Source organism: Cervus elaphus, chromosome 3 (genome assembly GCF_910594005.1).
Source record: "Cervus elaphus chromosome 3, mCerEla1.1, whole genome shotgun sequence".
In the NCBI taxonomy this organism is placed as follows: Eukaryota; Metazoa; Chordata; class Mammalia; order Artiodactyla; family Cervidae; genus Cervus; species Cervus elaphus.
Genome location: NC_057817.1, coordinates 54,116,717 through 54,144,504, shown reverse-complemented (window position 1 = coordinate 54,144,504; position 27,788 = coordinate 54,116,717). Strand labels below are relative to the sequence as shown.

At 51.8% G+C, this 27,788-nt stretch overlaps 1 protein-coding gene across 4 annotated transcripts; it reads right to left on the bottom strand.

Moving 5' to 3' along the window:
* Positions 1-27,527, bottom strand: MYO1A (myosin IA). Of its 4 annotated transcripts, none has more exons than XM_043889609.1 (29): positions 27,471-27,527; positions 26,307-26,576; positions 24,693-24,869; positions 24,475-24,590; positions 24,126-24,220; positions 23,827-23,931; positions 22,504-22,550; positions 22,305-22,368; positions 22,006-22,104; positions 16,161-16,264; positions 15,896-16,043; positions 15,296-15,414; positions 15,135-15,221; positions 13,343-13,408; positions 13,080-13,184; positions 11,062-11,124; positions 10,663-10,863; positions 10,265-10,491; positions 9,492-9,692; positions 9,139-9,232; positions 8,529-8,678; positions 8,352-8,420; positions 7,641-7,715; positions 2,951-3,085; positions 1,985-2,091; positions 1,467-1,599; positions 1,195-1,347; positions 891-1,018; positions 1-637 (listed from the first exon to the last, which is right to left on the bottom strand). In XM_043889609.1, the coding sequence occupies exons 3-29, from the start codon at positions 24,804-24,806 to the stop codon at positions 511-513; spliced, it is 3,132 nt and encodes a 1,043-aa protein (XP_043745544.1). In that variant the 5' UTR covers positions 24,807-24,869; positions 26,307-26,576; positions 27,471-27,527; the 3' UTR covers positions 1-510. The 4 variants fall into 4 exon arrangements, with proteins under 4 accessions (XP_043745544.1, XP_043745558.1, XP_043745553.1 ...); XM_043889623.1 differs by having other exon boundaries at positions 1,467-1,557; XM_043889618.1 differs by having other exon boundaries at positions 26,307-26,573; positions 27,471-27,513.
* Positions 27,528-27,788: the final 261 nt, after the last annotated feature.

The following is a 27,788-nucleotide window of genomic DNA, read 5'->3' as shown; positions in this document are numbered from 1 at the left end:
CTCACGTCTTCCCTCCAGGGACACATTTAATGAATCAGCTCATTGGCCACCTGCGACCTGAGCCCCATCCCGGACTGCCCCGCCCCCATCCCAGTCTCTCCAGACCCCGCCAGAGCTCAGCCGGTCAAGGAGCCCAGAGACAATTTTCCTTCTTTTTCGTTCTTATTGTCTGCATTATCTGGCTCCAAGGAGCCCCAGTAGAGGAAAGGGAGGGGCCGGAGGGTCTAAGCACAAGCCGGAGAAAGGACGGAGCAGGGACCCACCCACGTGATAGAACGTTCGCAAAGTCTCTTGTCACATTATTAGTGGGCAAAGAGGCCGAGGGTGGGAGGAAGCTGACTTTGGAGAGAGTTCTGGGAAGGTTTGGGAGAAGCTAGGTCCTCTTCAAGGGTTCTTCAGTCTCCGCCCCCACAGCCGATCAGGGGGTTCAGACTCGAGATCCCCCCACAAAGGCGGGCGGGTACGGGAGGGGCCGGCGCCGGTCCAGGAAGGAGAAACTGCCTCGCGTCCTCACTGTACAGTCACCTCCAGGCAACGACTCCCCTTCTTCTTGCAGCTCAGCTTGCCGGTCCCGCCACCCCCAGGGCCCTGGGCGACCTTGACTGTCAAGCTGCCCTCCTTGGACTTTACTGCGAACCTGGACGGGGCACAGACAGAAAGGCAGAGCTAGCGCCCCTGTCCCCCCACCCCACTCCTGTATTTTCACAGTAGCTCCCCCCTCCTACCCACTGGCCCCGGAGCCAGAAGACTCAAGGCCACAGGAACCTCGGGTGGCCCTGGCCTGACACAGTACGCTTTGCCTTCTGACAGGACAGATTTTCCGGGTCACAGTGACCACCAGCTTGGTCGTCTGCCCCAAGCCATCCCTCGCCCCCGGCTCAGGGCCTTACTCCTCAGTCACGGTGACTGGAAGCCGTGTCTGCGTGGCATCCAGCGTAGCCCGGTATATCTTGGTCAGCAGCTCAATCACGTGCTCACTGACCAGCAGGAAGTCCCCCTTGGCGCCCACCGAGGAGATCTTAGGGAGGGGAGAAAATAGCAGGGAAGGGATTCATTTTTCCTCCTGGGAGCAGCCTGGGAGATATCAAAGGCCCAGAGGGAGATGTCGGGTCCCCCTCGCCTCCAGCTCAGCCTGGCCCTGTAGTGTCCACCGCCTTCTCCAGGCTGGGCTCTGCCCCCACCCGGCTCTGATACCTCGCTCAGATGCAAGCTAAAAAGCCCATCCTGGAAGCTGGTGACCGACACCCCGGCCAAACTGCTTAGTGGGATGGCAGTCTTGGCCTGGGGATTCTTGGTGTCTGTGATGATCACATGCCCCTTGGTCAGGAGGAGGATTCGCGAGGAAGTCTAGGGACAGAAGAAGAAAGGGTGAGGGAAGGTGACGATTAGTCCTCACCCTTCCGGCTACCCGCCAGGGCTCTGGATCAGGCTGAGGGGGTGAGGGGGGTTAGGGTATGGGACTTCACCTTGCCGTTGCCACGATTGACCTTCATCACAGTCTCAGCCATCAGAATAGGCCCTTCTGCCCCACCCTTCAGCTTCTGCAGCTTGGGGTTTCTTTGCAGCCCGACGTAGTCACCGTGAAACGGAGTAGGGACACTGAGGACACACAGGAAGTGCACAGGGGAGACGAGGTCCTGACCTCTGACCCCAAGGTCTCTGCACCTCCCCCACGGAGTTCCCATCCCAGTCCTCCCGTCTCCATCCCCCATCCTCCACTGTATCCTCTGCCTCAGTGGTTCTTAGACATGGTCCAGGGCCAATATCAGCATCCCCTAGAACCCGGTTAGAAAGGCAAATTCTTGGCCCCGCCCTAGACCTCCTAAATCGGAAACTCTGAGGAGGGCACGCAGCCATCTGGCTGTTATCCAGCCCACGGGGTGACTCCAATGCATGCTGAAGTTTGAGGACTCCAGCGTGTTTCTTCCTGGGGAAGCTTCTCTTTGCTCTTGAGGAAGTGGCGCAGGGTCTCGGAGGGCCTCACCTCTGGGCGTATGAAGCCTTTTTGCCCTTGAACAGCTCGCTGGCACAGAGCTTCTCCCTCAGGACCTCTACCTGCTTCGGGGACAGCTGATCCCGGAATTTCTTGCACTGTGACGGGGGAGGGGAAGGAGCGAAGGTCACAGAGGAAGAGGGCAGGGCTGGGGTGTGAGGTGGGGAGAACACTGAGATGAGAAAGGAGCCGGGCAGGGGCTGGAAAGAGACGGAGGTGAAAGGACAGGGAGCAGACACTTTGCGGAGGGCTGGAGGAGCCCCAGGGAGGCGGGAACTGTGGGGGGCCGGGGCGGGAATGGAGACCATCACACTCAAGCCCCAGGAGGGCAGTGCACCCAGCGCACAGCCTAAGGCGTAGTCCCAGACAGGAGCGCAAAAGTACTCCTGAAGAGAACTCTGTGCTAAGTGAAATAAGCCAGACGAGAGGACAAACGTGGTAGGATTTCACGTATATGAAGTGCCTGGAATAGTCAAATTCATAGAGACAAAGAGTAGACTTTGGCTCCAGGGGCTAGGGGACGGAGGAGCAGAGGGTTTTTCTTAATGCGTACAGAGTTTCAGTCTGAGATGATGAAAAAAAGTATGGAGATGGACGGTGGTCATGGTCACACAACAGTGTGAGTGTCCTTAAGGCCGCTGAACCGTGTATTTTAAAACGGTTCAAATGGGGACTTCCCCGTGGTCCAGTCGTTGACTCCACCTTCCAATGCAGGAGGCCCTGGTTGGATCCCTGGTCAGGAAACTAAGATCCCACATGCTGTGGGGTGTGACCAAAAGAATTTTTTTATTGGTTAAAGTGGTAAATTTTATGTGTTACCACCATAAACAACAACAAAAAAAATGTTTGAGTGGAAGAGGGAGGCAGAAGAGGAAAATCAGAGGAAGGAGAAGAGAAAAAAGGCAAAGGAGAGAGGAATTGCCCGGGCGCCAGGAGAGCTGCCCAGGCCCCACTCACCTTCCACTGGTGGAAGAGCCTCTGGAGCTCATGGTTGGCTGTGCTGAAGCACTTGTAAGGGGCAGACGGCCACTTTTTGTCCAAGATGCTGGGAGAAGGCAGGTCGTTCTTCAGCCCCAGTAGGAATCTCTGTACCTGGGTTGGGAGCAAGGGGGTTGGGAGTGGGATGACGAGAAGACCTCCTGACGGGCAAACTTGCACCCAGATCCTGCCCCTTCCACGAGGAAGGCCACCACAGGCCGGAGCAACGAGCGGGGCTGAGGAGGTGGAAGCGAGCCCACTGCCCGTCTTTTCAGCGTGAACGTGGGCCTGAGGCTGAGCGGGAGCCGCATGAACGGCAGATGGAAGGGAGAGGTGGGTTAGACCCAAGCAGAGACCGTCCAGCCATTGTAGTGAGGTAGGAGGAGCCAATACGAAACCTGGCCTTAATGTCTTGCTCCTGCAGTTTCCTGTTCCCAAGACTCTTAACCGTCCACAGGTGGCTGCCCCGCTGTTAGCTGCTGGACGCGAACCACATCTTCCCTCCTCTGCTCAGTCAAGCCCAGCCCTGCAACCTGGCAGAGTCCTGGTCGCATTGCCGCCAGGACACTGTTCAAAGTCCTTACTTATAGTGCAACCTCACGTCATGGGATCCCCTGTGTTACCCCAGCACACGAACCAGACTGGACTCCTTGCCCTGCCCTCTGCCCAGCCCGTGATTACCGCTCTCTGCCTTAGCTAATGCTGCTCTCAGCTCAACTCTGCCAACCCAGACTCTACTTATCCTTTGAGACGGAGCTCGAGGCCGTCCCAGATTCCCTGGGCCAGGGTGTCTCTCCTTTGAGGTCCCTCAGCACTTTGTCTGTGCTTCTGGTTTTTGTAGTCCTGTTATTTGCACGGCAATCTTCCCCCTCTTGTATAGGGCAAGCCTGTGGGAGCCAGGATCCCAGGTCCCGGCTGTTTTCACCATTCAACATCATTGAGGATCTGCTCTGTGCGGACACTGTTCTATGGAACACGGCCGTCAACAGCCTCTTCTCCCTGAATTTATGTCCTACTGGGACTGGAGGAGACAGCCCACAAGCGAATAAACACAGAGCACAACATTAAAGAATTCTGTGCGCTATGGTACAAAAAAAGCAGGCCTGAGACAGGGATGAGAGGTGGCATATTCCAGACCCAGAAGGAAAGCCAGTGCGACTGGCCTAAGCTGAGTGAGAGGAGAGATCAGAAAATCGGTTGGCCAAAGACAGATCATAAAGGGCCTTGTAGGCTGTGATAGTGAATCTGGCTTTTACATGGCGTGAAACAGAACACCATTAGTTGGTTTTAGAAGAGTGACATAATCTGCCTTAAGATTTTACATTTTAATTTGTTTAATTTTTTAAATGTAATACAATTTACTTTCTTATCTTGAAAAATTTTTAATTTGCATGAAACTTGAAAAAAGATTACAGTGAGCATCTGAATAATATATACTTCTTACCTAAATTCACCTCCTGATAGTACCTTACCCTACCGTTGCACTCTAACACACACTTATATTCAAATACATATAAATATATAAATACACACAAATGTACAAATCTTGGCTACTATAGCATCCTAAAGTAGGTCACAGTTATCAAGACATTTCCCCCTGAAACTTAAGCACACATTGTCCAAGAACCAGAATATTTTCCTACACAATTATAAGTCCATCACCATACCTTAGGATATTAACATTAATTAAATACACTCACCCAACAGCAATGCATATGCAAATCTCTTCTCATGTCCTTTATAAACTCTATAAGTATTCTCTTTGACTTTGCTTTTATTTTTCCTGATCCAGGATCCAATCAAGTTTCATCCATGGCATCTGACTGTTTAGTCTCCCCCAATCTAGAACCAGGACTCTTAAGTCTTTAGATCCCAGGGAGTACCTAACACCTTGTTTGTTTATGGGACAGAATTATTAAAGGTATAGAAAATGACTTGATCTTGAACACTTTCAAATTTTTGGAATTTTTATGAAAGCTTTCTATTGAGACATTAGGGTAAAACACAAAAATAGAAAAAGGCCGAGTAATATTGCTATATAAAATAGTTATAAAATAGCAATATTGCTATATAAAATAGTTATAAAATAGCAATATTGCTATAACTTGGAACCATCCGAGCTCTTTGTACCTTCCACTACCCAGATCTAGTGGGCTTAGTCTAATTACCCTGAAGTTCCAGTCCTTGGCCTGCTTTGATTTAATTCAATAAACATTCCTAAGCATCTCCTATAATCCTCCATATACCAATTGGTGGGGAGCTTCTGAGGCTTCTCTTTTCATTTTCTTAGACCTAGAAAGTTCCACTTTTCCCTGTGTGTCTCTTCTGCCCCCAGGTCTAGCCAGAGTCACGGATGCCTGGGTCTCTTTGTCTGTGGTGGGGATGGGAGGGAGGAAGGAGAGGGGAACAGGTACAGGTGGTGGTTAACTAGAGTCAAACAGTTGATATTCCAGCTCTTACCGCATACCAGCTGTGAAATGCCTACAAGTTATTCAACCTCTCAGGGCCTTCGTCATTTAGTCACTAAGTCACGTTGAACTCTTGCAACGCCATGGACTGTGACCTGCCAGGCTCCTCTGTCCATGGGATTCTCCAGGCAAGAAGACTGGAGTGGGTAGCCATTTCCGTCTCCAGGGGATCTCCCCAGCCCAGGGATCGAACCCAGATCTTCTGCATTGCAAGCAGTTTCTTAATTGAGCTACGAGGGTAGCCCCCTCTCTGCGCCTTAGTTTTTAACAATAAAATGGGTTTATTTTAAAGGAACATATATTTTGAATGGGCTTCCCAGGTGGCGCTAGTGGTAAGAACTCACCTGCCAGTTCAGGAAACATAAGAGATACAGGTTCAGTCCCTGGGTCAGGAAGATCCCCTGGAGGAGGGCATGGCAACCCACTCCAGTATTCTTGCCTGGAGAATCCTGTGGACAGAGGAGCCTGGCGGGCTACAGTCCATAGGGTTGCAAAGAGTCGGACACTACTGAAGTGACTTAGCATGCACACTTTGAATAAAAAATTCTCTGGGCATGTTTAACTAACCTAGGTGAGAAAACCAAGTGAAAGTGAATGTCGGTCAGTTGTTTCGGAATCTTTGTGACCCCATGGACTGTATAGTCCATGAATTCTCCAGGTCAGAACACTGGAGTGGGTAGCCTCTCCCTTCTCCAGGGGATCTTCAGGTGCTGTTTAATTGTAAATAGATTGATATAGATCGGACCAATACTTGATATGTACAATTTTAGTATGTAAGGATTTTGTGCTTTTTTAAAAAAAAGTTCAATAAATTAATTAATTAAAAATAGAATAAAATGGGGGAAAGGTAAGGACCTACCTCATAGGGTTGTTGAAATTATTCAAGTTAATGCTTTAAAGGGCTTAGCGTACAGTTAAGTGATAAAAAAAAAATAGTAGGTATTAGCATTAGTAGCATCAGCTAAGTAGGTAATAGTAAAGGCAAGGTAACGGCCTGGCCAGAAACACTGGGGCAACCAGGGCCCAGTGGCCCCCGTGAGCAGACTTCCACGGTGGGTTTGATTTATGGAAATGCTGGTTTAAACCCAGCAGCTCCCGGGTGACACTCTGCAGATGCCTGATAGTTCGCGGGTGAGCGTGAAGGTCGACGAGAGGTCAGTCAGGAGACAAGAGCAAAATCACAGTACAGGCGCGGTGTGCAGCGGGCGAGCACGTCCTCTGGGCGGGCAGACACACTGGAGCCTGCGGAGCGCCCGGCACGGGAGGAAGACGCCGGGGCCTCCCTGAGAGAGGGTGGAGGTCCCAGGGAAGACTCGGGGAGGCGGGGAGGACGCCCAGAGCCCCCGTCCCTCAACTCGGCCAAGGGGACAGAGAGGAGCACCAGTGACTGCCTCACGTCCCTGCGAGCAAAGTCAGCCAGAGCCCTGACAACCGTCAACGGTCAACTCAGCCGAGCTCAGTTCAGAGTCGCTCCCGCCCTCCGTCCAAAACCGCCTGCTCCCCTCGCTGGTCTTTCCCAAGGGCTCACTGGAAGCCCTGCTTCCCGCCTCCGGTTTCCCTCCAACACTTCTCAGAAGCACCCTCGCTATCGGAGACATGTCTCTGGCAATCACCCCTTTCTGTCCCCATTTTCCTCTCGCTGGAAACTGTTCACAGTTTGAACCTCCAGGCCTGCTCCTGACTGCTTCCTGCTCACCCCGACCTGAGTCTTCCTGAATCAAGATCTTTCCTGAGGTTCACTTCCAGCCTCGCCTGCTACAGTGTCTGAAGAGATAGAAGGAAGGTTCCATTCCTCCACCATCACCCCCTCAACCCTAAAGTGAGTTTTGGGAGGTGGGGTTACTTAACCCTATGTGTGTCCTCTCTCTGCTCTTCTATGAGGCTCAGACTCTTTGACGCTCACTAACCGCCCAGCCCCAGGCTCTTCTCCAGCCCGTTCACCATGGACTCGTCAGTGGATGTGCCGGGACCCCTTCCCGCTGCAGGTTGCTGTAGCGACCATTCACGCCAAAACGTGCTCCGATTCTACCCCTGGGTCCTGAGCCCTGGGGCCCTCCTCCTACAGCCCTGCCCCCTCACGGACAGAGGAGGCTCCTGGGGAAAAGCTTCAGATCACCTCATCTTGAGCCCCACACACTTCCTCTTCCCACCCCGTCCCTCCCTCCTCCACGCCGTTTCCTTCCTCAGCCCCCAACACTTACCATGCTCTTGTAGATGAAATTCGACAAGATGAGGGCAGCCCCTGAGCGGAAGTACTTTCGATAATTCTTCCGGGCCTGTCAGGGACAAACAAGAAAGGAGCGGATAGTGAGTCCCGCCTGGAAGACAGAAGACAGGCTGAGGAGAGGTTCTACTACTCCTCAGTCATGCAAAGAACAGAGTACGGAAAAGAGCTGAGACTCTAACTGGAGGGAGAGAGTGAAGTCAGACAAGTGGGCTAAACCGGGAGGACACTCAGCGCAGAAGGCAGAGCTAAGTCAGAAGCACACCCAGGCACGTGTTCAGATCTCCCCAAGGTGCATCCACACTCCCGGACACACACGGAGCAGACCCAGAAACACGTGCGGTCACACAGAGATGTGTCCTGAATTTGGGCAGGACCTGCTCCCTGCTACCCCTGGGCTTCCCAGGTGGCACTAGCGGTAACGAATGCGCCTGCCAATGCAGTAAACATTGTGGTTTCAGCCCCTGGGTCGGGAAGATCCCCTCGAGAAGGGCATGGCAACCCACTTCAGTATTCTCACCCGGAGCATCCCCATGGCAGAGGAGCCTGGTGGGCTACAGTCCATGGGGTCTTAAAGAGTCGAACGTGACTCGGTGACTTGGCACGCACACATTCTTCCCCCCACCCCAGCAGCAGCCGGCACAGGGAGCCACGTGTGGGAATGAAACCCCTCTCCCCTCCCCATTACCTTCCACCCTCTCACAAAAGCCTGGATCAGCAACGCTGATGCCTTCATCTTCCCGTAGCGTTTCTTTTGCTGTAGAAACAATGAGCCTGTTAGAGAAACTCCACCTCCAGAGCCACCTTTCTACTTCCTGCTCTCCTAACAGAGTGAGGGGGATAGAACGTTAGGGGTAACTGGTACCATGTTGCCCCGAAACCAAGAGGATATGACGATCTGACTCTTGCGCATCAGCTGGTAGTGGGTGCGGCAGCGCCAGCCTCGGTATGTCTTCTGTATGAGCGTGGCTAACTGCTGGAGCCGAAGGCGCCTCTGCTCTTCCAAGTAGAAAAGCTGTGGAGGGGTGCAGGGGGCACAGAGAGGCTGGCTTAGGGGGAACCCATGGCCCCAGTGGCTTCCCAGCCAGTGTTTTATTCAATCATTCCTTTGTCCTCTTAGTTTCCTAATCTGTGCATCCATTCACTCAATTATCCACATATCCATGAGCCCTAACTCTTGAGCAGGCACTGCGCTAGGACTTGGACACTCAGACCGCTGACTCTCAAGGAGCCCTGCTTCAGGGAGAGGTGCCCAGACCAGCAAGGCAAGCACACCTAGCTTCCAGGGCCCAGGGCAGGCGGGCTGGGGCCTCAAGGGGTCAGTTCCCAGGGGTACAACCTCTGCAGAAAGACGTCCTCACCCACTATCCCTTCCAGGTTCTAGAAGCTCCCTTCAGCCAGCCTCTCACTCAGGGGGGCTCTCCAACCCTTCCACCGTCCAGCCCCACCAAACACAAGTGCCCCCTGCAACTCACGGTCTTGGGGCTTTTGATGAAGATCTTTGTCTTCCCAAAGGCCAGCTCCTCCGAGGACATGCTCAGCTCCCCCAGGACCTTCTCGACCCCCTCCCTGCCAAGTCAGGTGAAGAAAGCTGTCCAGGGGCATCCCAGGGGACGGGGCTCTCCCAGTTTTCCTCTCCCCCTTCTAAGAGGTGAGAAGAGCTCAGGGCTCAACAGACTTCAGAGCCTCTGAAAAGTCATCATTCAATTCCTGTCCCCCAGTAGCCATTCGCCAAACTCCAGTGCCCATGGCACCGCCTGAAGGCGCTCCTCCCCACAGGTTCCTTGCACCGCCCCTCCCTGCCCCCCAGTCTCCCACTGAATCTTACTGGTCTCCACCAGTCCAGCGAGGCCACGTGCTCCGGCTCAGCAATCGATACCTTTCCAGGAAGGACCCGTAGGCCTGGCGGTAGGCGTAGCCTGCCCGTCGCACCCGCACGTTCTCCAGCAGCCCCAGGTACCGAGCCTGGGCACTGACCAGCCCAGAAGAGAAGTGACCTCGCTGCTGGTGCTCGTTGGGCTTTATGCACCTGATGAGAGGTAGGCCGAGGTCCCGGCTGCAGCAGCAGCTTCACCCTTGCCAGGGTTGCCCAGCCTAGCCTCTGCCCGCCTTGTGTTTGTTCTATGAGGCTTCAGTCGTGTCCAACTCATTGCAGCCCCATGGACTGTAGCCCGCCAGGCTCCTCTGTCCATGGGATTCTCCAGGCAAGAACACTGGAGTGGGTTGCCATGCCCTTCTCCAGGGGATCTTCCTGACCCAGGGATTGAACCCGCATTTCTTGCATCTCCTGCATGGGCAGGCAGGTAGTTTACCACAAGGGCCACCTTGGAAGCCCACACGCCTTAGCTGAAAAGTTCCAGAGAAAGCAGGTATACCAGCCGTCCCAGTTTTGCTCAGTAGAGCATGGTTGCTACCTGACCACACTGCTCTCCCCATCACGGGACGTTTAGCTGCTCCGTGGGCTCTGTTTCCCATGAGGAAAGGGTTTCTGGTACCCTTCTTCCAGGGAGTCCCTCCCCATGTGGACGTGTTCTACCAGGCCTGGACCCTGTGCGTGTCGTCACAGAAGCAGCATGTCCCCCTGTGTGCCCAGCATGTCACCTGATGTAGTTGGGGTTCTTGGAATACAGGTTCTTCATGAGAGTGGTCACGGAACTCTTGAACTGGGCCCCAGCAGTTGGGGGGCGTTTGAGAGATGCCTGTTTTGGATCCCCTTCAGGAAACAAGTACCGGAGGAGTGGGTGCCGGGCCTTCCACATGGCCTGGGACAAGTCTCGGAAGAGCAGGTCGTTGTTCTTGTCGATGAAGCTGTTGACGTTATAGGTCACCTGTGTGGGGACAGCACGTGGTTTGGCGCATCTGCCACACTGTCTGTCAAGCTCTTGGCGCTCCCGGTCTCACCGTGACGTGTTCCCGGCTCCCGTCTCCCCCAGTGCCTCCCCCACGGTCTTCAGTCGCACCCAGACCCCCATCTTCACCATGCAGGCCCATCACATCACCTTGCCTGCATAGTGGCAGATGCGGAAGCAGCTGAGGCCCATGCTGTGGTCATACTGGTGCTGGGCGTTCTGGGTGACTTTGCTCTCATAGTGGCTGTGCTTGGAGAAGAGCTGGTTCAGCTTCGCCAGGAAGGTGGAGTCACTGACCACCCCAGGCCGCAGGCACTCCTCATCCAGCATGGCCAGGATGCCTTGCCGATTCTGGCCAGGGAAACGAGAACAGCCCAACCTGGACCTTGCCCTTCAAGATGTCCACACCTCACTGCCGCCCCCCTGCCCCCTCATCCTTTGCCTTCTTGACCATCCTTATCAAGTAGGGTGGGAGGGGGAGAGAGAGACAGGGGAAGGGTGTTCAAGCAGTCTGGAGCGGGAGGTCCCAGAGATAAGAGAAGAACTTACATGCTCAATGAGGTTACAGATAATGCCATTATCAAAGTAGTCCACCTTCACCCACGGTATGCCCTGGCAAGGGGAGACATGACAAATTACAGGTAGCAGATCCAAGACGAGACCTCAGAGACCCCACCAGAACCAGGCCCCCTTTCATCCACCCCACCAAGGACCATCAGAAAGCCCTGTAGTTCAGAGGGTCCTTGGTGTGGTTTCTGTTACATCCTCATCCCTCCAGGATTGATGGAGAATTTGTGGCGTGGGTGGACAGATGTCTGGGAGGACCCAGGGCGGTGGTGAGAGGGGGTGAGGCAGTGTAGAGAGCCCTGGGGGTGCTGTAGGTTTGGGAGGGAAGAGCAGTGTGGTGGGTGAAGACTGGGATAGGAACCACCCCACTGTGGAAGGGGGAAGGGATCCTTGAGTATGTGGAAGAGCAAATTGCCATTCCACTCTGGCAACAAGCCATAGAAGAAAAGCACTTAAGTAAACCAAAGGCTTATCATCAAACAACAAAGCTGATTTGACACATCTCCAAAGACCTGCATCAGTGATTCTCAAACTGAAGTGTTCACCGCAGTCACTGAGAGGGCTTGTTACAACACAGGCTTCTGGGTCTCAGCCCCAGGTTCTGATTCGGCAGGCCTGGGACAGGGCCTGCGAACTTGTCTTTCTCATATGTTCCCAGGGGCCACTGCTGCTGTTGGCTCAGGACTACACTTTCAGAACCACTGACCAACGTGATACATCGGGGCTGTATAATTTGTTTCTTAAAAAGCAAGAAAGGTATAGAAGCAGAGGACCGAAAGACCATGAATCAGTCATTTAGAGAATTTGCTGGGCATCAGGCCTACAGACAGGCCCTGACCACCCAAGGGCCACACCTCCCCAGTTCGGGCCACTCCCAGGTGTGGTTGGGGAACACAAGCCTTTCTCTTCTTCTTCCCTCACAGGTCTTTAGGGAATGCAGAGTGGAATTAGGTAAAGTTGCCCTCCCACTTCATCCACCAAATACCTCTCCCAACTGGTTATATGAATGAGGATATCCTTACAATCCTAGGCAGCTGTAGAGAAGCATCTTTATGAACTGATACAAAAAGGTCTCTTGTTGACTGGTGACAGCAAGATGCAGAATGGGGTGTATTTGTGGCCGCTTGAATAAATATCGTGGGAAAATGTATTTACAGATTTTCTGCAGAAGGAGGCTGACTTCAGTCGCCTCTGGAGGGGAGGGAGAACTTAAAGGGGGTGGGAGGAAGACTTTTCTTTACACACCTTTTTAAGCTTTTTGAATCTGGAAGCATGGGTATGATTTATCTACTTGATAATATAAGTTCTTAAAGTCAAAACATACAAAATTTTTTTAAAAACCTTTGAGTTGTAACCACATTGCCTGAAATGCTGCCACGGCAGGTCCCTGAGTTCACAAGGAACATTCCTGGGAGGCTTTGATGAGTGAGACACAGCCATTCACACTTTGGAGTGAATTAGCTTTTCTAACACTTGGCCATAGAAAAACGGGGACCAGGGGAAGGAGTGTGGAAATTTTGAGCTACGGGGCACTTATGATGAGGAAGTCTGGGTGCTACAAAAGACGACAGCAACATGAGTCCAGCCCGGAGGAGACAAAGGATTCTGATGTCAAAGAAGGGCACCAAAAGCGATGTGTAGGGTGGCAAGCCAGGAGAAATGCCCCTGCTAAATCTGGCTCTCAGTCTGCCCTGGGCCAAGCACAGCTGTCGCTCCGCTTCTGTCAGGAGGCTTTCCCGCTCCCACCTGCCCCCCACACCCTTCCATCAATCTGCCCCTTCCTCGCCTGGCCTGGAGTGGAAGGGTGGGGAACTGGGGGCGGACAGCAGAGCGTTAGGGCTTCTCGGTAATGCTGGCATATTCAGCTGTGCAAGGGAAACTTTCTGTCCTTACTGTTCCCATCTGGGGACAATTGAGAGGAAATTGTGACAAAGGAGAAAAAGGTCTGGCATACGCCTTACATCATCTGAGAGAAAGGCAAGCAGGAAGGCTTCATTTACCTCTCTCTTATATTCTTCTTGCTCCTCTTTCAGTGTCATCTCTATGAACACCTGCTGTAGCTTCTCGTTGCAGTAGTTGATCACAAATTGCTCAAAGCTATTATCCTGAGGTGGGGACACAGGTTAGGGAGAGAGAGAGACCAGCTCAGCACAAAAACGCTTCCTCCATCTCAGCCTGGCCTCCCCTCTCCCACACCCCGCTTCGAGCTTGCCACCCCTCACGCCCAGGAAGCAGGGTGCTGAGGCTGCTGGAGCTCTCTCACCTCTAATATTTCAAAGCCATAGATGTCCAGAACCCCCATGACCTTCCTCTTCTCCCCGGTACCCACCTGGAGAGGAGGAAAAGATCCATCTGAGGACCAGCCCTCTGCACATGTGGCCAGGCCCCTCTGGATGGATGGGAGTGAAGGAGGGGGCAGACAGCACTTGAGTGAACTTGACCATGCTGGAGAGGAACTGGGGTGATTTCATGCTCCCTCTTCCTCTACGACCAGCTGGTCTTGAAGGACCAGCCAAGAGGGAGGAAAGGAGGGAAGGGAAGAGGCAAATAGATTCCAGGAAAATGCTCCCATGGCACAATGTAGAAAAACATGAAAATCTCAGGAAAATAACCATCCCTTATATGTGCAGAGCATTTTACAAGAAAATCCTAAGATCTTGTTTCATTAATCTGTATATCCCTATAAGGTGTGATGATTCCCTTTCTACAGACAAAAACATCAAACTTCAAAAGAGCTAAGAGACTTCCCTGGTCCAGGGGTTAAGACTCCACGCTTCCACTGCAAGGCGTGCAGGTTCAGTATCTGCTCAGGGCAGGAGGGTGGAGGGGAGAGCCGGCAGGGACTAAAATCCCATATGCTGCACAGTGTAGCCAAAAAAAAAAAACAAAACCGAAAAACTGCCAAAAGAGTTAAGCATTTCCCCAAATCTAGATTCAAATCCTAGTTTACCCTGCTGCCTTCCAGTAATTGGCGGCACTTTCACATACGTAATTTTTAAACAATAGCTCTATTTTGGCCTAATTTGTACACCATAAAATTTACCCTGTAAATGTACACAATTCGGTGATGTGGTTGTGTGTTTTTTTTTAGTATATTCAAAAAGTGTCCAACCATCACCACTAAATTCCAGAGTATTTTCGTCACCCCCAAATGAAATACTGTACATGGACCCATTGGCAGTCACTCCCTATTCCTCTGGTAACCATGGACCTACTCCCCATCCCTCTGGATTTGCCTATTCTGGACATTTTATATAAATGGAGTCACATAAAACGCAGCCTTTGGGGTCTGGATTCTTTCACTCAACATGTTTCCAAAGTTCATCCATGTTGAGCTTGTATCAGTACCTCATGCCTTTTTATAGCCAAATAATATACCACTGTATGGATACACTACATTCATCAGATGATGTGCATTTGGGTTGTGTCCACTTCTTGGCTATTGTGAATAATGCCCCTATGAACGTTCATGCACAGGCTTTTATGTGGACATGTTTTCCATTCTCTTGGGTATATACCTAGGAGTAGAATTCCTGGATTATATGGTAATCACATACACAATTTTATCTGATCATCACGGATGGTTTAGTTGCTAAGTTGTGTCTGACTAGGCTCCTCTGTCCATAGGATTTTCCAGGCAAGAATACTGGAGTGGGTTGCCATTTCTTTCTCTAGGGGATCTTCCCAACCCAGGGATCAAACCCAGGTCTCCTGCACTGAAGGCAGATTCTTTACCGACTGAGCTACCAGGGAAGCACTAAATTTAGTGATCCTCACTAAATCCTGGGAAACACGTAAATGTTAGTGTCTCATTTCCCAAATCAGGAAACTGAGGCTCAGAATCTTTGTGCAGCTGAAAGACCAGGCAGCTGATAGAGAATCCAGATAGTTGAATTAAAAAAAAAAAAAAAAAAAAAGATGTATTTCCAAAACAACACAGTATCAAAAATAAGTAGATAAAAGAAAACACACTATCATTCTTTCTCTGTTCATCTCAAAACCCAAGGCATGGGGCAGGCAGAGGAAAGCATTGAGGAAGGAGGGCAATCCCTCACCTTGATACTCTCGTTGATGCGATTCACTAGCCAGTTGAAAAGTCGGCTGTAGATGTTCTTGGCCAGGGCGTCCCGGGCGTACTGAGCCTAGAGGGCAGGCTGCTGGTCAGCAAGAGCCACAGAACAGACTCCAAACCCAGCCTCCCCCGAGAGCCCCTCACCTGGGTGACGGTCAGTGCGGTGACCACCTTTTCTCTGGCCGTTTCCACGGTTCTTGAGCACAAAGCTCTCTCTAGTTCCACTGAATTCAAACCCACCAATTCCCCAATTTCTTGAACACCTGGGAGTGATGAGGAAATAAAACACGGCCTGAGAGAGGGTTTGCTCCCAGAGGAGGAGGGAGGGTTGATACGTGAAACTGCTGGGGGCCTGCTGTTCCCGAGTCTTACTGGGAAAGTCCTTACAGCCCATCCAGAATATGGCCTTGGAGGAACATCTGGGGAGAAGGAGGAGGACAGAAGGGAGATCTTGACACTTTGCATGTATCATCTCCTTTAATATGAGAATCTCTTGAAATGAGTGTAATTGTCCCCATTTTTGCAAAGAATCTACTGAGAATTCACAGAGTCCCAGAACCAAGGGCTATGGAACATCCACACTTCATTCCAATATGTCTCACAGGGAGTTCTGAATGAGCATGTTTGGGGAGGAACTCCTGAGTGGGCAGAGGGAGACTTAATCAGAGTGAGGTCTGTTATGCTGAAGACAGTGGGAGAACAGAAATTGCAGTAGGAGATTCAGGGAGCTGGTTGGGTGCAGACCTCTCCCATCACGGATGCCACTTGCTGGTACCCCATTGGCCTGGAACTCGTCGACCAGTTCCACGTTCCCCAGCTTCAGCACCAGGGCTGCCACCTCTAGCACCTGCCGAATCTCCTCCTCGGAGAAGCCGATCACAGTCATCGCACTCTAGGGAAGAAAGGAGAGTCGGAAGCTGAACTTCAGGCCAGTCCAAAGCCTGCCTCCCTTCCCAAAGCCAGAGCCTGGACTCAGGGCATGGCCGAATGGCCCATCCTGGGTACCCACCTGGAGAACCTTGAAGTTGGCATCGTCATCCATGCCATCCACCCTGGACGTGTCCGGGTTCAGGAAGGCATAGCCACCTGGGTCCCGCTCAAGCTTCAGGGCCTCTGCAAGGACCAGCATCGGGGAAGGGTCAGTACCCGGGCTCTCTGAGTCCTCCGACCTTGACGCTCACGGCCCTTGCTCCGGGTTGGTTCACTCATTTATTCAGAGGAGCCGTCTTTGTTTTAGTTTCTCCCTGTGTCTTCTTTGTGTTGGGATCATTAATTCTTATGATTACAGGCTACTTTTAAAGTTGTATTTAGGGTTTGAAAGTGAAAGTCACTCAGTCATGTCCGACTCTTCACAACTCCATGGACTGTACCGTCCATGGGATTCTCCAGGCCAGAGTACTGGAGTGGGTAGCCTTTCCCTTCTCCAGGGGATCTTCCCAACCCAGGGAGCGAACCCAGGTCTCCCATATTGCAGGCAGATTCTTTACCAGCTGAACCACAAGGGAAGCCCTAGAATACTGGAGTGGGTAGCCTATCCCTTCTCCAGGGGATCTTCCCAACCCAGGAATCGAACCAGGGTCTCCTGCATTGCAGGCAGCTTTACCAGCTGAGCTACCGGGGAAGTGAGTTTTCATAATCCTTGCGGTTTCCCCCAACTTTTATGAAAGAAAAGCCTCTTTCTACTCTTTTCTCCGCCCTCAGGGCTCAAACAATAAACCCAGAAATGCAAACCTGCCATGCCGCTTGGTTCTCAGTGGTTCTGGGAGGAACGAGGCAAGGGAAGAAGGGTGAGCACCTACCTCCCACCCACCCCCGGCCTCCACACGTGGCCCATCACCCAGATTGGGCATTCATTATTTGTTCCCAAAACACCGACCAAGCTGCAGACACTATGTTCCCCACACCAGACCCCCTTTTGGAAGGTTTCCCCAGGCTGGGGCAGAGCCAAAAGGCTCTCCTGTGTTCCACACGGTGCATCCCTACCCCAGACCACATCTCAGGGATTGGGTTTTGGGTTTTTTCCCTGTTCCTCTTACCAATGAACAGCTTGTATGTTGGGGCTGTGCTTTTCATCTTCATATTCTGCGTGCCTGACTGGCATGCAAGAACTTTCTTTTAATAAATGAATCAAGGGAATGGACAAAGCCATTCATGGAGATGGGAAGGAAGGAGTTAATCACAGAGCTTGAATGGTATCAGTTATCTGTTACTCAAAAGATCTGAGAATTAGAGAGTGACTCTCAAAGTGGGGTTTAATGGCAGCTTCCCCTGAGACACAAATTTTGAAACAGGAGGCTGCTAAAGAGGGGCGTCTGGAAGGAGAATGAGTCAGAAAGGCCCTGGGATGACACCAGGAAGGGAGGCCCCACCCGGACTCAAATCAGTGAGCGAGAATCAGCCAGAGCAAGACTCCAGTGTCTGATTCAGACAAATTGAATACAATCAAGACTATTAAGCCAGGAGGGAAGATGATGCCTGTGGGGGCTCTTAAGCCATAGAGATCTCCAGGAGGGTGAAAGGAGACAGGCACAAGTCCAGCACAGAATAACCAGAAATCAAAGCCATAAGTTCTTAGGCATCAGATATCCATAGTGCCCACGGCCAGAGGTGGGATTTAGAGAGGAAACTCTGGCAGGGCTTAAAGTCCCATCAGACCCTGCAGTAAGGCCCAGCCAGCATCCAGGCTGAGATGGTCTCCTCCCTAAGGCAAAGCGTGGTGCTCCATGACTCCGCCCCGTAGCCAACTGCACAGCGTACTGGCAACAGCCACACTACACCGGGACGTGTCTGCTCACACATCTGCCATCCCTAGAAGATGACTTCTTCAAGGACAAGGTCCATGTCTTACTCAACTCTGTATCCTTAGAAGCTAGCAGGATGTTCAAGCATAGCAGATGTTCAAGAGGTGTTTGATGAATGAGTGAATGGAACCTCCACAGAATTATCCAAGAAGAAAAAACCAAGGACAAAGTCATGGGTGAGACAGATATAGACCCAAAACAACTTCAACTAGAGCTCATTGAAAGTTCTTGAATACTTGTAACATCCTGTCCGATCTCCTGCTGAGCTGTGGATAAAGTCCCTTAAATTAAAGGTAGAAAAGCATGGCAGATGGAAATAAGTATTCTGTTTTTGAAGCCTGCTTGGGGAAAAAGAGGAGATTAGTCACTAAATCATGTCTGACTCTGCGACCCCTTGAATTATAGCCTGCTGGGCTCCTCTGTGCATGCAATTTCCCAGGCAATAATACTGGAGTGGATTGTCATTTCCTTCTCCGAGGAATCTTCCTGACCCAGGGACTGAACCTGTGTCTTTTGCATCTCCTGCATTGGCAGGCGGGTTCTTTACCACTAGCGCCACCCAAGAAGCCAGGATGGGTCATGGGGTGAGTTCTGACAAAGTGTGGTCCACTGGAGAAGGAAATGGCAAGCCACTTCAGCATTCTTGCTTTGAGAACCCCATGAACAGTATGAAAAGGCGAAAAGATATGAAACTGAAAGATGAACTCCCCAGGTCAGTAGGTGCCCAATATGCTACTGAAGAAGAGTAGAGAAATAACTCCAGAAAGAATAAAGAGATGGACCCAAAACAAAAACAACACCCAGTTGTTGATGTGACTGGTGATAGAAGTAAAGTCCAATGCTATAAAGAAGAATATTGCATAGAAATCTGAAATGTTAGGTCCATGAATCAAGGTAAATTAGAAGGTCAAACAGGAGATGGCAAGAGTGAACATCAACATTTTATGAATCAGTGAACTAAAACGGACTGGAATGGGCGAATTCAGATGACCATTGTATCTACTACTGTGGGCAAGAATCTCTTAGAAGAAATGGAGTAGCCCTCATAGTCAACAAAAGAGTCTGAAATGCAGTTCTTGGGTTCAATGTCAAAAACGACAGAATGATCTCTGTTCATTTCCAAGGCAAACCATTTGATATCACAGTAATCCAAGTCTATGCACCAACCAGTAACACTGAAGAACCTGAAGTTGAATGGTTCTATGAAGACTTTCTAGAACTAACACCCAAAAAAGATGTTCTTTTCATTATAGGGAACTGGAATGCAAAAGTAGGAAGTCAAGAGATACCTGAAGTAACAGGCAAATTTGGCCTTGGAGTACAAAATGAAGCAGGGCAAAGGCTAACAGAGTTTTGCCAGGAGAACACACTGGTCACAGCAAACACCCTCTTCCAACAACACAAGAGAAGACTACACTTGGCTACCACCAGATGGTCAACACCGAAATCAGAATGATTATATTCTTTGCAGCCTAAGATGGAAAAGCTCTATACAGTCAGCAAAAACAAGACTGGGAGCTGACTGTGGCTCAGATCATGAACTCCTTATTGCCAAATTCAGACTTACATTGAAGAAAATGAGGAAAACCACTAGACCATTCAGATATAACCTAAATCAAATCCCTTATGATTACGCAGTGGGAGTGACAAATAGATTCAAGGGATTAGATCTAATAGACAGAATCCCTGAAGAACTATGGATGGAGGTTCATGACATTGTACAGGAGGCAGTGATCAAGACCATCCCCAAGAAAAAGAAATGCAAAAAGGCAAAATGCTTTTCTGAGGAGGCCTTACAAATAGCTGAGAAAAGAAGAGAAGCTAAAGGCAAAGGAGAAAAGGAAAGATATATCCATTTGAATGCAGAGTTCCAAAGAATAGCAAGGAGGGATAAGAAAGCCTTCCTCAGTGATCAATGCAAAGCAATAGAGGAAAACAATGGAATGGGAAAGACTAGATAATCTCTTTGAGAAAATTAGAGATACCAAAGGAACATTTCCTCCAAAGATGGGCACAATAAAGGACAGAAATGATATGGACCTAACAGAAGCAGAAGATATTAAGAGGTAGGAAGAATACACAGAAGAACTATACAAAAAAAAAAAAAGATCTTCATGACCCAGATAATCATGATGGTGTGATCACCCACCTAGAGCCAGACATCCTGGAATGTGAAGTCAAGTGGGCCTTAGGAAGCATCACTACGAACAAAGCTAGTGAAGGTGATGGAATTCCAGTTGAGCTATTTCAAATCCTAAAAGATGATACTGTGAAAGTGCTGCACTCAATATGCCAGCAAATTTGGAAAACTCAGCAGTGGTCACAGGACTGGAAAAGGTCAGTTTTCATTCCGATTGCAAAGGCAATGCCAAAGAATATTCAAACTACCACACAATTGCACTCATCTCACACACTAGGAAAGTAACGTCCAAAATTCTCCAAGCCAGGCTTCAACAGTACGTGAACCATGAACTTCCAGATGTTCAAGCTGGTTTTAGAAAAGGCTGAGGAACCAGAGATCAAATTACCAACATCCGCTGGATCATCGAAAAAGCAAGAGAGTTCCAGGAAAACATCTACTTCTGCTTTATTTTCTAAGCCAAAGCCTTTGACTAAGTGGATCACAACAAAACTGCAGAAAATTCTTCAAGTGATGGGAATACCAGATCACCTTACCTGACGCCTGAGAAATCTGTATGCAGGTCAAGAAGCAACAGTTCTAACAGTTAGAACAATTAAAACAGACTGGTTCCAAATCGGGAAAGGAGTATGTCAAAGCTGTATATTGTCACCCTGTTTATTTAACTTATATGCAGAGTACATCACACGCTATGCCAGACTGGATGAAGTGCAAGCTGGAATCAAGATTGCCGGAAGAAATGTCAATAACCTCAGAAACACAGATGACACCACCCTTACGGCAGAAAGTGAAGAAGAACTAAAGAGCCTCTTGATGAAAGTGAAAGAGGTGAGTGAGAAAGTTGGCTTAAAACTCAACATTCAGAAAACTAAGGTCATGGCATCCAATCCAATCACTTTAAGGCAAATAGACGGGGAAACAATGGAAACAGTGAGAGACTTTATTTTGGGGGGCTCTAAAATCACTGTGACAGAGAAGGCAATGGCACCCCACTCCAGTGTTCTTGCCTGGAGAATCCCAGGGATGGGGTCACACAGAGTCGGACACGACTGAAGTGACAGCAGCAGCAGCAAAATCACTGTGAATGGTGACTGTAGCCATGAAATTAAAAGACGCTTGCTCCTTGGAAGAAAAGCTATGACCAACCTAGACAGTATATTAAAAAGCAGAGACATTACTTTGCCAACAAATGTCCATCTAGTTAAAGCTATGGTTTTTCCAGTAGTCATGTATGGATGGGAGAGTTGGACTATAAAGAAAGCTGAGCACCAAAGAAGTGATGCTTTTGAACTGCGGTGTTGGGGAACAGTCTTGAGAGTACCTTGGACTGCAAAGAGATCAAAACAGTCAATCCTAAAGGAAATCAGTCCTGCATATTCTTTGAAAGAACTGATGCCGAAGCTGAAATTCCCATACTTTGGCCACCTGATGTGAAGAACTGATTCTCTAGAAAAGACCCTGATGCTGGGAAAGATTGAAGGCAGGAGGAGAAGGGGATGACAGAGAATGAGATGGTTAAATGGCATCACCGACTTGATGGACATGAGTCTGAGCAAGCTCTGGGAGTTGGTGAAGGAAGGATAGGAAAGCCTGGCGTGCTGCAGTCCATGGGGTGGCAAAGAGTCAGGCACTACTGAGTGACTGAACTGAATTGGGGAAAAGGAATCAAGGCAGTTCAGAGAAGTAAGAGTGGTGAAGGGGTAAGCAGGCTTATTCCTGGACTAAAACCCCAGAAACGGAAGAGAACACAGAAGTCAAAGGATTTGCTCCCAACAGCGGGCGGGTGAGAATCAGGGCAGGAGTGCCCTGAGAGTCCAGGGAAGATGGCTTTAGGGATCCAGAGGGGCCCAAGGGTTCTGGGGCTTGAATGGAGGCTGAGGATGTTCTGCTGCATGTCGGGGGCTGGCACGTACTCAGTAGCTCTGCGTCTGCTCCCGTCAGGAGCTGATAGAAGATGTGGAAGTTCCTTTCTCCTTCAAGTTGCTTCACCACACGGGATTTCTCAAGCAGATCTGACAGAAAATTCGAAAATAATGTTCTGAGGATCTGAGACGTACCGCAACTTCCCTCTAATTCCATCTTAATCCCTGGTGTTCCCAGCGCTTGGGAAGCCTGTTAGTCTAACCTTCCTCCTTTCTGCAGTGGTAGATTAGCAGAAAGGGACACCATGGGGCATGTGGGAGAGGGGGTAAGTGGGGCGGGAGGCACGTACAGTTCGTGATGACGCCACCGAGGGGGGATCCCTTGAAGTCAAACTCAATATCCATGTATTTTCCCTTCAGAGAGCAGAGAGAAAGAGAGACTTGGCTTCCGCCTTTTCTCATCACCCTGTCCAGGAGGCATCTGGGCCATGTTCCTCCCTCTCAAGACCCCACACTCTCTCATCCCAGGCCAAGGAGATGTTCACTCACAAATCGAGAGGAATTGTTGTTGCGAATGGTCTTGGCGTTGCCAAAAGCTGTGGAGATGAGGGGAGAAGGAGTGAGGTGGCTGAGGGCAGAAGAAGGACTCCAGGGACAGGAAAGGGGGACGGTCCTCCAGCCATCAGGCCAGTCTCAGATTTTTCAGGCTGAACACAAACTGTGATCTCGGGAACACGGGGGATGGTGCGGGGAGGACAGTGATCTTGGGAACACGGGGGATGGGGGGGGCAGTGATCTCAGGAACAGAGAGGGTGGTGGGGGGGACAGTGATCTCGGGAACACGGGGGATGGTGGGGGGGGACAGTGATCTCGGGAACACGGGGGATGGTGGGGGGGGACAGTGATCTCGGGAACACGGGGGATGGGGGGGGGCAGTGATCTCGGGAACACGGGGGATGGTGGGGGGGACAGTGATCTCGGGAACACGGAGGATGGTGGGGGGGACAGTGATCTCGGGAACACGGGGGATGGTGGGGGGGACAGTGATCTCGGGAACACGGGGGATGGTGGGGGGGGACAGTGATCTCGGGAACACGGGGGATGGGGGGGCAGTGATCTCGGGAACACGGGGGATGGTGGGGGGGACAGTGATCTCGGGAACACGGGGGATGGTGGGGGGGACAGTGATCTCGGGAACACGGGGGATGGTGGGGGGGACAGTGATCTCGGGAACATGGAGGATGGTGGGGGGGACAGTGATCTCGAGAACACGGGGGATGGTGGGGGGGACAGTGATCTCGGGAACACGGGGGATGGTGGGGGGGACAGTGATCTCGGGAACATGGAGGATGGTGGGGGGGACAGTGATCTCGGGAACACGGAGGATGGTGGGGGGGACAGTGATCTCGGGAACACGGGGGATGGTGGGGGGGACAGTGATCTCGGGAACACGGGGGATGGTGGGGGGGACAGTGATCTCGGGAACACGGAGGATGGTGGGGGGGGACAGTGATCTCGGGAACACGGGGGATGGTGGGGGGGACAGTGATCTCGGGAACACGGGGGATGGTGGGGGGGACAGTGATCTCGGGAACACGGGGGATGGTGGGGGGGACAGTGATCTCGGGAACACGGAGGATGGTGGGGGGGACAGTGATCTCGGGAACACGGGGGATGGTGGGGGGGACAGTGATCTCGGGAACACGGGGGATGGTGGGGGGGACAGTGATCTCGGGAACATGGAGGATGGTGGGGGGGACAGTGATCTCGGGAACACGGGGGATGGTGGGGGGGACAGTGATCTCGGGAACACGGGGGATGGTGGGGAGGGTTGGGGTGGGGAGGACAGAGGACAGAGGCCGGACTCCTCACCCTCCAGCACGGGGTTTGACTGAAGCAGTTGCTCCTTCACTGAGTTCACCTGCTCCCCTTTCCCGCAGACGGCCGCCACGTAAGACATCACTAGCTTACTAGCCTCTGCAAGAGAAAGCCCCGCGTGGATCCCCACCGCTGCCCCTAACCTCCCTCATTGCAGCACCTCACCCCATTCAGAGAAACCCAGGAAGGAACTTCAGGGCTTGGGGGCAGGCCTGGGTCTGTCTCGGAGAGAGACAGGAGGCAGTTCCAGCGGCGACCCCATGGCGTCCCCGGCCCCTCTCCCGGCGCCTCACCCGTCTTCCCAGCGCCACTCTCGCCCGTGATGAGGATACACTGGTCTCGGTCCTGGTCCCTCAGCGACTGGTAGGCCATGCTTGCCAGTGCATAGCTGGCAGGGAGGAAGTGGGTGATGACTAGTGTGGGGTCCGCTCAAGACTCTGTCTTTCACGCGATCCCCAGACTCATCCGCCCTCCCGCACGGACCAGACCGTGGCAAACAGCTGGCCTAGTAAGAGGCCTCCAAAGGGCCCAGGGAGGAAGGGGCAGCTGGAGAGCCTCCTTCGGGAGAAAGGATGGAGGAAATGAGGCTGCCTCGTCACGGCGAGCTGGGCCCTGTCACCTTCCCCCGGCGCCTCCACTCACATATGGGGCTTCAGCTCGTAGAAGCTATAGTCCCGGTATTTGGCGACAAACTCCAGGTCGTAGATGGGCAGTGGTTGGTAGGGATTCACCGAGACCAACACGTTCCCAATGTAGGTCTGCAGTTGGGGGAGATGATGGATGAGCCAGGATGGGTCTGGGAAAGACCTGGGGACTCTCTGGCCACACATCCACAGCCAGGGACACCCATGGGCACTCACATAAATCTCCTTCTTTTCATAGCGCAGCTGGAGGTTCCTGATCAGAGACTCCTGCTCCAGGGGTTCCAGGAGCACAAGGTCCTCCACCCCTACAGAACCTTCCAGAAGGGTCATGTCCAGAGGCGCTATTGGTCGGGATCAGTTTGCTGGTGTCTGCTCAGCTTTTGCGGCCAGTAACTATGTAGGGGAGGAAGGCAGAAGGACCTAAGAGACCCTTCCCCTCCCCCTAGTCCTGGCCCCGGCGAGAGCCCCTGGCCCGCTGGAAGAGGCCTCCAGACCAGCCCAAGCTAACTGTGGAGATTGCAGGGAAGCCGGGGCGGGAGGGAGACTCCGCTCCCTGAATTAGGGTTGGTGGGTGTGACAGGACCACCTGCCTCCAAGCCCCAGGGTAAAGAAGGACCCCAGTAGGTGGCAGTTGGGGGGGGGGGCATCCTTGTGCTGCAGGGGGGAGGGCTGGGGAGGCAAGGGAAGCAAGGCCCCCTCCCTCCATCACTGGGGCCCCGGCCCGAGTCCAGGTTCCCTGACTCTGGGCCCCATCTCCCTCCTGACTCCTTGCCTCTCACAGAGCCTGTTTCCTCACCCGGCACACCCATACTCATTTCCAGGATTGCTCCAAAGTTTTCCCTCCCTTCTCACTGTTACAGTGAGATTCATTTTTTAAATGGGGCCTGGACAAGGTGATGAGCCCCAGGACAGAGGCAGGAGCTCCCCCATTAAAGGCTGGAGTGCCCCCAAAGAAAATGAAAATGAGATTTGTTTTCCCCAACAAGCAAGCAGTGGTCGGGAACTTTGGATGTGCCTCCTCGTCTGTCCCCGTTTTTCAATCTCTATCTCCAGCATTTACATCCACGACCTTAAGCTTCTGGCATGGACTTTGCCCCAGAGGGACACACCTAGCCTTTCAGTAACTGGTGGGAACCAGCAAGGAAAGCAGAGTGGGAGAGGCTCGGCCCCAAACGGTAGGCACACGGCAGGTGCTCCCTAAGGAGGAAACCCAACCCTCCTCAGTCTTTCTTGTGGGGCTGAGTAGGCGGGGTGCAGGACAGAGCTATTAGTACAATGGTCAGCGCCACTCCCTAACAGGAGTGAAACAGCCACATCCTCCTCTCCCGCATCGCTGAACCTGAGCGGGGGAAGGGCCGAAAGCCAGAAGGGCGGTGGGGCAAAAAGGGAACACAGGCCGCCTTCTCCCTCCGCTCTGCGTTCCCCAAAAAGCTCCAGGAAAATTGAGCGCTTGTCACTTCCTGTAAAGTCACAACCGAGGGAGCTGTGAGAATACCGATTACAGCAGCCAGCAGCGATCAGGTAGCAAATGCTATGGGCCGGGCAGGCTCTGAGGACCTTGCACATACTCATTCATTTGCTGCTTACAGTATCTCCAGGAGGCAGATACTATCATCACCCCACATTTTCTCCATTTGAGAAAAAGTTAAGATTTTAAATAACTCGGCAGGCAAGGTAAGAAGCAGAAGCAGGGCAGTGAAGAAGGCATCTTTGGATTTAGGTTTGAAAGGAATGAGAATAAGATTGGTTGGAGGCTGGGGCACAGGGGAGAAGCCCCCACATAGGGCACCCTCAGATATGAAAAGAGGAACTGGTTAAGGCGGGACTCACCCCACGCTGGAAGCAGGGCGTAACTTCAGCGTCAGAGAATGGCAGATGAAATCCCAGTGTGACAGGAAGGGGGCATAGGAGACCCAGGCCCCCAGGGTGCAGAGGCGTCCTCCTTAGTGGGAGCTGTCCATGGTGTCGGAAAAGGAGAGATTCTGCCCCACTCTAGCCGGCGTCCACGGTGCCGACCTTCCTCTGTGCTGCCTCCTCCAGCCAGGGCTCCCCGTGCCAGTCCAGCCAGGCGAGGCAGCGCAAAGTCCGAGGCTGTTCCTGCTGAGGGTGTGGCTCGCTTAACCCTTCACAGGCCTGCAGCCCCAGAGGGAGACGCTTGGCCACAGGACAAAGGCCCCTCTGGGTAGGAAAGGGTATCTGGCCGGCCTGAGCGGAAGGGTTGAAGCAGAGTTCTTGCTCCACCGCCCCCCACATTTGGAAATGAGGGCAGAAGGAGCAGACTTTACTGCCAAGGAAGAGCCCTCTTGAAATCAGGAATTTTGTCAAAGAGGAAGATAGGCTGTGGCGTCTTCCGACCAAAGAAATAGCACCTCCCTCACACCTACCCTTCTTATCTCATTGGGAGCCCAGGCATATTGGTGACACTGTTGGAGGAACAGACAAAGGCAGACAAAAAAGCAGACAAACCCCCAAGTTTCTCTCCATTTGCCTCCAAGTTAGGGACAACACCCAACGTTGTATTTATTCGGTTCCACTGAACTCCCACGGCTGTCTTCTCACTGAGTTACCCCACCCTGTGAAGTGGGCAGTGCAGAATCACTCCCCCCAAAAGGACAATGAGAGGCAAACACCGAGGCTCAAAGAGGTCACACGATGAGCCCGGAGTTCCGCAGACAGCAGGTGGCAGAACCGGAAACAGGACGCAGATTCCTGAGCCCAAGCTGGCCAGAGATTCCGGCACGGGCCAGTTCTGGTGTTTCTCTCCATACCCCTTCTTCTGTGCTAGAATACTGAGTAATAGCCTGGGTGCTGTTTCCTGGGCACTAACTTAGCTGGAAATCACTGCCTCCACTAGACAAGAAGCATATAAAATCCCCTTTGCCACGGTACCTCTTCATCCACCCAGGAAAATTCCTAAACAGCAGGCTCCCCATCCCCACCATCCTCCCTCCCAATAATGCATAAAGAGCAAATCAGGTAATCACAAACACTTACCTGAAGATAGAAACTTGATTCTCCAACTCCCAGCCACAGCTGCTTGGCTCAAAGTCCACACTCTATTGCTCTCACGGCACTCTGCGAAAGCCTGGCCCATCAGCAATTCCATTATGAACCTGCCCTTACATAATTTATTGACCTACTATATATATATTTGAAGGGGGGGAATGGCAAGGGGCAAGAAAGAAAGAGAAAGCTGGGTGGAAGTGACATCAGAACATCATTCCGTGGATGGGTAGAGCTGTGTCACAGCAGAGGCAGAAGTGACTAAGGATCCCCTCTTTCGCAGTGGAGGAGATACCTGGAGTGGGAAAC

Excerpts from the sequence above, each read along its gene's own strand:
- MYO1A (XM_043889609.1), bottom strand. The coding sequence starts at position 24,806 with ATGACCCTTCTGGAAGGTTCTGTAGGGGTGGAGGACCTTGTGCTCCTG. Across the intron at positions 24,591-24,692 it reads ATGAAAAGAAGGAGATTTAT|ACCTACATTGGGAACGTGTT; the intron begins GTGAGTGCCCAT and ends CCCCAACTGCAG. Across the intron at positions 22,551-23,826 it reads GTCAAACCCCGTGCTGGAGG|CTTTTGGCAACGCCAAGACC; the intron begins GTGAGGAGTCCG and ends TCATCTCCACAG.